This window comes from Gekko japonicus, unplaced genomic scaffold (assembly GCF_001447785.1).
Source record: "Gekko japonicus isolate JY-2015 unplaced genomic scaffold, Gekko_japonicus_V1.1 scaffold5022, whole genome shotgun sequence".
Classification (NCBI taxonomy): Eukaryota; Metazoa; Chordata; class Lepidosauria; order Squamata; family Gekkonidae; genus Gekko; species Gekko japonicus.
In genome coordinates, this window is record NW_015168188.1 from 28,913 (window position 1) to 37,930 (window position 9,018).

At 51.6% G+C, this 9,018-nt stretch overlaps 1 protein-coding gene across 2 annotated transcripts in view; it reads left to right on the top strand.

Annotated features, from left to right (window-relative positions):
* Nucleotides 1–9,018, top strand: part of NUMA1 (nuclear mitotic apparatus protein 1) — a 55,205-nt gene that overhangs the window by 20,501 nt on the left and 25,686 nt on the right. For both annotated transcript variants that reach the window (XM_015414991.1, XM_015414990.1), the window contains exons 12-13: nt 1,488–1,556; nt 2,310–2,420. In XM_015414991.1, the coding sequence (XP_015270477.1) occupies nt 1,488–1,556; nt 2,310–2,420 (180 nt within the window). The remainder of the gene's footprint in view (nt 1–1,487; nt 1,557–2,309; nt 2,421–9,018) is intronic.

The following is a 9,018-nucleotide window of genomic DNA, read 5'->3' on the forward strand; positions in this document are numbered from 1 at the left end:
CCCGGCTACGAGCCTGGCTTCAATCCCGACAAATCCTGCCCCCCCTTTTGGGGGTTTTGAGGGAGAAAGTGGGGAGCTGGCTGAAGGAAGGTCCTCTCTCCCCTAAACACCCCCCCCCCCCCCGGCTACGAGCCTGGCTTCAATCCCGACAAATCCTGCCCCCCCTTTTGGGGGTTTTGAGGGAGAAAGTGGGGAGCTGGCTGAAGGAACGCCCGCCCTCTGCATGCCACCCATCACAACCGCCTCGCCTGGAGGAAGCTGCCGAGAAGACACTAACCGGCTTGCCCTGCTCTGCTTCCGAAAGCGACTAAACCCGCCTCGTGGCTGACCCCGCAGCATGTGCCTTGCGTCCGGCGGGGTGGGGGAGACGCTGCCTCTTTAAACCGGCCTTTGGCCAGCTGAGGGGGGCGGGAGACGGGCTCTGGTGGCGGCACAGGGTGGCTTCTGCTGGTCGGAGGGAGCCCGCGGCATCACTGTGGTGGGGACGGTGCTATGGAGACAGTTCGCTCTTTCTTAGCCTGGCTTACCTCGCAGACGAGGAGGCATGAGGTTACAGTGGGGGTGGTCGTGGCCTCCCCGTGTTGCGGAAAGCAGTCCCCGTGTGCTCTGTGTCCCTTTAGCCACTTGGGAAGTACAAAATTCAGCATCTCGAATCCTTAGTCCTTGTAGTTGCGGACCCGCTTGAAGGTGGCGCGCCACGCCGGGTGGAATCTCTGAAGGCGGACTAACCGTGACTTCTTAGCGAGGTGGGGCTTTGGTGCTGTCCGTAGCTTTCCGCCTCCCTGTGGCCAGCATTGCCCTCGCCTGGATGGCCCAGGCTGGCCCAACCTCGTCAGAACCTGGGAGCCAAGCAGGGTCAGCCCCGGGTAGTATTTTGGATCGGACACCCCCAAGAGAGTCCAGGGTCCGCTACACAGAGGCAGGCCATGGCAAGCCACTTGTCCTGAAAACCCTACAGGGTCGCCGTAAAGTCAGCAGTGACTTGACCCCCACACTACCCCCATTGTCAGCATTAAGCAGATCTATGCAATCGTTTAATTTGGCATAGTGCAGAATAATTGGATTTTATTTATTTATTTTGCACCAGGCTTATGTGGGTCTTGACAGTACAGAAACAAGGGCTGAGCTGCGTGACAAGCACCTATCCCCTTCTCCCAGCAAGGAAGAGACTGGAGCCTTGTGTTCAAGTCTCAGTGATTGGGGGGAGGGGGTCCGTGGCCATACAGGGGTAGCCATACTCTTGACTCTGCGTCCTGTAGTTTGACAAAGGAGGGCCACTTCCTTGGTTCCTGTTAACCCCTTCCCCAGACATGGCTACCAGCCGTTCAACAGGAATACGCAGCAGCGGGGATCTTGGAATGTTCAACACCCCCACCCCCTCGTGTGGTTTGGCCAGCACTTGTGGGCTGGGGAGCCATTGGAGGTGGCCGAGCAGCGGGAAGGGGAGGGACTGGGATAACTGCTCCTCCTTTCCCCCTCCTTTCCAGGCAGAGGAGCTGAAACAGAAGCTGACTCAGCAAGACAAAGCCGGCCAAGCCCAGCAGCAGAAGGCCAAGGTGAGCTCCTGGGATGGGGGGGGGGAGAACTTCCAGCATGGGCAGCTGTGAAAAGGGGGCTTCAGTTTCAAACCCGTGCCTCGAACCCAGAAGCCCACCTGCTAAACCCCAGATGTACCACAGCTGGTCACTGTTCACTGGGGCAGGAAATGCACTGCTTGGGAGTTCGGGGCACAGAATAAAAGGTGCCAGGGAACCCTTCGCGTGAGGATCTTGGGTTTCAGAGTTGAGACCCCCCCAAGCTCTGATCAAAGGACGCAGCTGGTGGTGGGTCTGCTGTAACCAGGAGGAGCAACATGCCTGGGTGAATGTCCCCAGCAGATGCACTACTTGAGAGCAGCAGGTAGGGTGTATATGTCCTGTTGCCCCCGATAGAGTCAGAAGTATAGAAATACTGCAAGGCCCCCTCTGTACTGTCAGCATTTGTGGCAGTCTAATCGTAAGATGGCCACACCCTATTTGTAATGTTATTTGATTTCTTCCCCCTCCAAGAAGTTTGGTGTGGCATTGCATGGCTCCTCCCCTTTCCCTGGGAAAAGACATTGCAAGGGAGGCACCAGAAATGAGTTAACTTCCCAACATCCCCAGTTTACATATAGAGTTGTGCGTCTTTTTTATTTGGGGTGTTGTCTGGGCAGTCCTGTGGCTTGAAATCTAATGGAAGTGCCGAGTAGCGTTTCAGTTTTTGCGGACTCCGCTTCTGCTTCCGTCTCTCCAGAACTTCCAGAAGCTTTCTCTCTCAAAACTCGATAGGTGCATGAACAGGAGCTGCAGAAGGAACTTGACAAGCAGAAGGAGAAGATGGCTGACCTCGAGGAACAGCTGACCCAAAAGGAACAAGCTGCTGAGCATTATAAGGCCCAGGTACAAAGACTGACTCTGCCTCTCGGGGAGGCGGAAGAGGATGAAGATTAGGGGTATCAAGTATTTTCAGATTCGGTTATAATAAAGCTGAATATTTTTGGTATGCCCGAATATACCCGAATACCAGTACTGGTATTGTATTGGTACTGGAAAATATTTGGTATTCCCGAAAATTTTCGGCTCCACTATATTCTATGGGGCCATTGTAGTCAATAGCAAAAAATTTCTAAAAGTATTCAGGGGTCAGGGGGGAGGGGGCTTGAGGTAGAGACACTAAATTCATACTGTAGCTGCTGGAGCCTCTCCTCAAAAGAATCCCCAAGTTTGGAAAAGAAGAAGGTGCCCCCAGTCCTCCGTTGTTTCCTGTGGATGGGGATGGGGAAAAGGCAGGCAGCAGTGTCTCCCCGAGAATCTCTCTGCACTAGAAAGTAAGTGAGGTGTGGTGGTGTGAGGGGGCACGTTTGCAAGGCCAGCAGCAGAACCAGTGCCACTGTGGCAGTCAGTGCCCAAACCCAACAGTACTCAGGTCAAATCATAGAATCTCTGCAGTATAAACTGAGGGGGGCATGTTTGCCAGGCCAGCAACAGAACCAGTGCTACTGTGGCATTCGGTGCCCAAACGCAACAGGTAAAGGTAAAGGTTCCCTTGCTCGAAAGCCAGTCAAATCCAACTCTAGGGTTGCGGTGCTCATCTCCGTTTCAAAGCCGAAGAGCCAGCGCTGTCCGGAAGACATTTCCGTGGTCGTGTGGCCGGCATGACTAAACACCAAGGCGCACGGAACGCTGTTCCCTTCCCACCAAAGTGGTACCTATTTCTCTACTTGCAGTGTCTTGCTTTCGAACTGCTAGGTTGGCAGGAGCTGGAACTAGAGACGGGAGCTCACTCCGTCATGCGGCACCCGGGTCTCGAACTGCTGGACTACTGACCTTCCACAACCTGCAGTTCAGCGTCTTAACCACTTGAGCCACCGCAGCTCCTAAACCCAACAGGTCAAAACTGATGATCTCTGGGGGCATGTTTGCCAGGCCAGCAGCAGAACCAGTGCAATCTAATCATCACAACAATAAGCCCCTGCCCAGTAATGCCTCAGAAAGTGAGAGGGAGTGGGTAGTGTCTGTCCACTGATCCTCCTCTCTCAGCAGCAGTACACCAGCCATTACTGCCTCAGTGGAGGAGGCTTAGCCTAGATGTAGCAGCTGCCCTTCATTACAGGCTCTCCCTTTCCCATCTCACCCCTGCAAAAGAAAATTATTTTTCAACTTGCATTCATTACCTATGGTGCTCCTGTGGGTTCTGCTGTTTTTTGTCTGGCTGCTTGGCATCTACCCTACTCTGCTTTGTACATCTCTATCAAGATGGAGAACCGTTTTTGCAGGGGGGGTTTTGTAGAAAATGCCCAGAAGGAACTCATTAGCATAATAAGTCACACCCAACAGCAGAAACTCATTAGCATATTAGGCCACACCCCTGACAGCATAGCTCATTAGCATATTAGGCCACACCCCCATGTTACCAGAAATGATGTCATCCAGCCACACCCACCTTTTGCTCCTTATTCTGTTTACCTTGTCTGTTGTCAAAACCCAGGGCTTTTTTTGTAGCAGGAACTCCTTTGCATGTTAGGCCACACACCCCTAGTGTAGCCAATCCTAATGAGTTTCTGCTGTTGGGTGTGGCCTATTATAATGTAAACCGCTCAGAGCCCTTAGGGGGTGAGTGGTATATAAATCGAAGGAAATAAATAAATAAATAAATATTATGCTAATGAGTTCCTGCTGGGTGTGGCCAACTCAGGAGCCAGCCGGAACTGCGTTCCTGCCCAAAAATAGCCCTGAGTTTTTGTGGTGCTGTTTTAATTTCAGCATATGCAGTTTTGGTTTGCGGTGGCTGTAACTCAGGTGCATACATGAACCACCCTCAACATCACCCTGCACTGCACGGCTACCAGGGTTCCGTAGAGGTATTTCTGCTGCAGGTGGGATGGATGGAAGTGGGGAGGTTGGTGGGACATTTCTGTGCCAATCAAAATGGCCGTGGCCCTGGCTGCTACTTCTCCATAGCCTCTCTAGCTGTAATCACGGGAAGAGCCTTGTAACCCAACTTCCCAGCACAGACCGAGGGGGATGCAGGCACAAGTATGCGTGCTCACCCTCAGAGTCCAGGGCCAGGAAACTGAACGGTGGCAAGTTAACCTTCGGGAAGACCAACTGCTCCACTGACCCGGGGAGCAGGCGTGAGCGATGCGAGCAGACAGTGTCGCCCGCATGAGGGAAAACACACTCACTCTGCACGCTCGTTGGAGGGCACGAGAGGAGCTTCTGGGTCACGGCAGAAAGTTCCAGCCAGACCGCCTCCTTCATGGCCATTAGCTCAGTGGACAGGTTGCCTGTGACTCGTGGGGCTCTGAAAGGTATTCCCTCACCACTGCAGCCGCTGTGTCCTCTCCCAGAAGAGGGGCCAAGGATCCGCCCGATATCTGTCGTCTCAACAGTTGTCATGGCAAGAGCCGTGGGGGGGGGGGGGGGGGCTCCGTGACAGGGGAGATGAGCAGCAGTGGAGCAGCTTGCACCACCCTCTCCCTCAGCTTGAGCCAACGTGACCCTCTTGGCCCACCTGTGCTCAACGCGCCGTCAGAGATGTTTGGCGTTCCTGCCCCATCCCTACCGCGGAACACTCAGGGACAGCTACCCAAGGGAGTTTCAGAGCAGCTTACAAGCTCCTTTCCCTCCCCCTCCCCCTCCCCACAACAGACACCCTGTGAGGTCGGTGGGGCTGAGAGAGCTCTGACAGAAACTGCTCTTTTTCAAGGATAGCTCTTATCAGAACTACGGCTTTTTCAAGGATAGCTCTTATCAGAACTACGGCTTGCCCAAGGTCATCCAGCAGATGCAAGTGGTGGAGTGGGGAATCAAACCCGGTTCTCCCAGATTAGAATCTGCGCCCTTAACCACTACACCAAGCAGGCAGAAGGCTTGGTCAGAGAGTCAAGTCACCCCACCCCCCCAAAAAAAGAAAGCCCCAACAAGCCCAGAGAAATATAAAACACAATACAAGAACTTTAAACTGCTAAAAGGCAACAGAACCACAAAACACAAGAACCACAAAACACAAGAACCAAAAACAAGAGAGCCTAGGCCCCAGGCAGAAGGCCTAGTCAGAGAGAAGTTACCCCGCTCCCCCAAAAAAACCAACAAGCCCAGAGAAGTATAAAACACAATACAAGAACTTAAAAATTTTAAATTGCAAAAAGGCAGTAGAACCACAACACAGAAGAACCAAAAACAAGAGAGCCTAGGCAGAAGGCCTAGTCAGTAAACCCCCCCCCCCACAAAAAAAAAGCCCCAACAAGCCAAGAAATAAAATATCAAGCACGGTAAAAAATATATTTAAACTGCAAAAACAACAGGCTTGGGAACAAAACCACAAGCTAGAAGATCCCTACCCCAAAAAACATCACGGAAGAAGGAAGAGGCCTGAGAGGCTCTAGGGCCCAGAGGCCTACCCACCACCACCACACCAACCCTAAACCCACCAACTCACAAGAAAATACAAAAAGTTTTTTAAAAGTGGCCCTAATATGTCAGTCTTCTGTTGTCCAGCAGGCAGGATGGATAGATCTTGATCCAAAGTAGTCCCAAGTCAGCAGCCAGAAAAGCAGGCTCAGAGCAGTGACTGAAGCAGAAGCCAGCTAAACAATCTCCAACCCTGGCTCTCTCTCAGCAGCAGGAACAGGAATAGAATCAGCCAGCCAGATATCCCTGCTTTTATGCTCTCTGGGCATACACAGAAGGATCTCAAAAAGGGACAAACTTCTGTGATTGGCCAGAGAGCAGTATGCCAAATCCTATTGGCCAGTGCTCCTCCCCTGGGAAAGCAGCAAGCTCAACAAATGAAGCCAGCAGCAACAACAGCCTTGGAAGCTGCAATGGCATTTGCTAATGCATTGCAGTGATTGGCTGTCTGTAAGGCCCCTCTTCCCCTTCCCTCCTGGAAAGCAGAGCAAAGGGCGGGAAAGAGGCAAAAATGGGGGGGGGGGAGGTTAGAGGAGGCCTTTAAAGTTTAAAGCCTCCCTGAGCCCATATTCGGCAATGCCGGGAAAAAAAACCGAATATTTTCGGGGGCGTTTCGGTATTCAGCAACCGAATCAGCTCAGGGAATCTGATTCGGTATGCTGAATACCCCAAAAATGGCATTTTCCATGGGTTTTTCCCGGTTCAGCTTCTGACTCATGCCGTACCTTCCCTCTTATGCGCCTTCCCTCTCTGAATCTACCTGCACACTCCGGTCATCTTTGGAGACTCTGCTTTCCTTACCCCTGCCCGCTGAAGCTAGATGAGCGGCAACCTGAGGAAGGGCCTTCTCTGTCACGGCACCAGCACTTTGGAACTCCCTCCTCAGGGTGCTTCGTCTGTCTCCCTCTGTTGGCGACTTTCACCAGCGGGTGAAGCAGGCCTGTAGCCAGGATTATGTGGCTTGTGGGGCAGAGCAGAAAGAAAAACCAGAATTCTGAAGATTATGACTCAGCTACTGTGGAATCAAGGAGCTGCGGTGGCTCAAGTGGTTAAGATGCTGAACTGCAGGCTGTGGAGGGTCGGTAGTTCAGCAGTTCGAGACCCAGGTGCCGCATGATGGAGTGAGCTCCCGTCTCTAGTTCCAGTTCCTGCCAACCTAGCAGTTCGAAAGCAAGAAATTGCAAGTAGATAAATAGGTACCACTTCGGTGGGAAGGGAACAGCGTTCCGTGCGCCTTGGTGTTTAGTCATGTCAGCCAGATGACCACGGAAACATCTTTGGACAGCGCTGGCTCTTCGGCTTTGAAACGGAGATGAGCACCGCAACCCTAGAGTCGGATTCAACTGGCTTTTGAGCAAGGGAACCTTTAGCTTTACTGTGGAATCAAGCCTTTTAAAACCAAAGCATAGAGGCTTCTGCAGACCTTAGCCCCAGAGTGTGACAACAGCAGGCTGAGAGGGGGGAGAGAGAGAATAAATTTTCCAGTAGATGGTAGGAATGGCACTGGAAATACGTACGTGGGTTTGGCCAGTAAATTCACTCCAATTTGTATAGACACACATAAAACTTTATTTATAAAAACAAAGGACAAACAACACATAGATAAGGGAAAGAATATATACAGTTGAGCAAGGATTGCACACCAGAACCAAAAAACCTAGATGGCTATTCTACTCACTGCAGAGCAGCAGGGTGGAAGTTGAAGAGAGCTTCAAGGCAGTCTCTTCTCTCCCTCCCTGAGTCTTCTCAAGCTGTCTGTTCTAAATAGGTGTTCTTAACCATTTAGCCAATAGAAAGCTGTTACCAGGATAGATCTCTGAACTGCAAGCTGTCAACCACTTTAGATGACAGTTCTCAGCTGCTGCAAGTTAATCACTTCTACCAGTCCGTGCAACAGTTCTGATCACAAGCCGGCAGGTGGGGGGGATGACTTCTGTAGTCAAGAGAGCCAGTTTGGTGTAGTGGTTAAGTGTGCAGACTCTAATCTGGGAGAACCGGGTTTGATTCCCCACTCCTCCACTTGCACCTGCTGATGTGACCTTGGGTCAGTCACTAGCTCTGGCACTTCCCAACATCCCCAGTTTACATATAGAGTTGTGCGTCTTTTTTATTTGGGGTGTTGTCTGGGCAGTCCTGTGGCTTGAAATCTAATGGAAGTGCCGAGTAGCGTTTCAGTTTTTGCGGACTCCGCTTCTGCTTCCGTCTCTCCAGAACTTCCAGAAGCTTTCTCTCTCAAAACTCGATAGGTGCATGAACAGGAGCTGCAGAAGGAACTTGACAAGCAGAAGGAGAAGATGGCTGACCTCGAGGAACAGCTAACCCAAAAGGAACAAGCTGCTGAGCATTATAAGGCCCAGGTACAAAGACCGACTCTGCCTCTCGGGGTGGCGGAAGAGGATGAAGATTAGGGGTGTCAAGTATTTTCAGATTCGGTTATAATAAAGCGGAATATTTTTGGTATGCCCGAATATACCCGAATACCAGTACTGGTATTGTATTGGTACTGGAAAATATTTGGTATTCCCGAAAATTTTCGGCTCCACTATATTCTATGGGGCCATTGTAGTCAATGGCAACAATTTTCTAAAAGTAGTCAGGGGGGAGGGGGCTTGAGGTAGAGACACCAAATTCATACTGTAGCTGCTGGAGCCTCTCCTCAAAAGAACCCCCAAGTTTGGAAAAGATTGGACCAGTGGGTCCAATTCTAGGGACATCCAAAGAAGGTGCCCCCAGTCCTCCGTTGTTTCCTATGGATGGGGATGGGGAGGGGGAAAAGGCAGGCAGCAGTGTCTCCCCGAGAATCTCTCTGCACTAGAAAGTAAGTGAGGTGTGGTGGTGTGAGGGGGCACGTTTGCAAGGCCAGCAGCAGAACCAGTGCCACTGTGGCAGTCAGTGCCCAAACCCAACAGTACTCAGGTCAAATCATAGAATCTCTGCATTATAAACTGAGGCGGCATGTTTGCCAGGCCAGCAACAGAACCAGTTCTACTGTGGCATTCGGTGCCCAAACCCAACAGGTAAAGGTAAAGGTTCCCTTGCTCGAAAGCCAGTCGAATCCGACTCTAGGGTTGCGGTGCTCATCTCC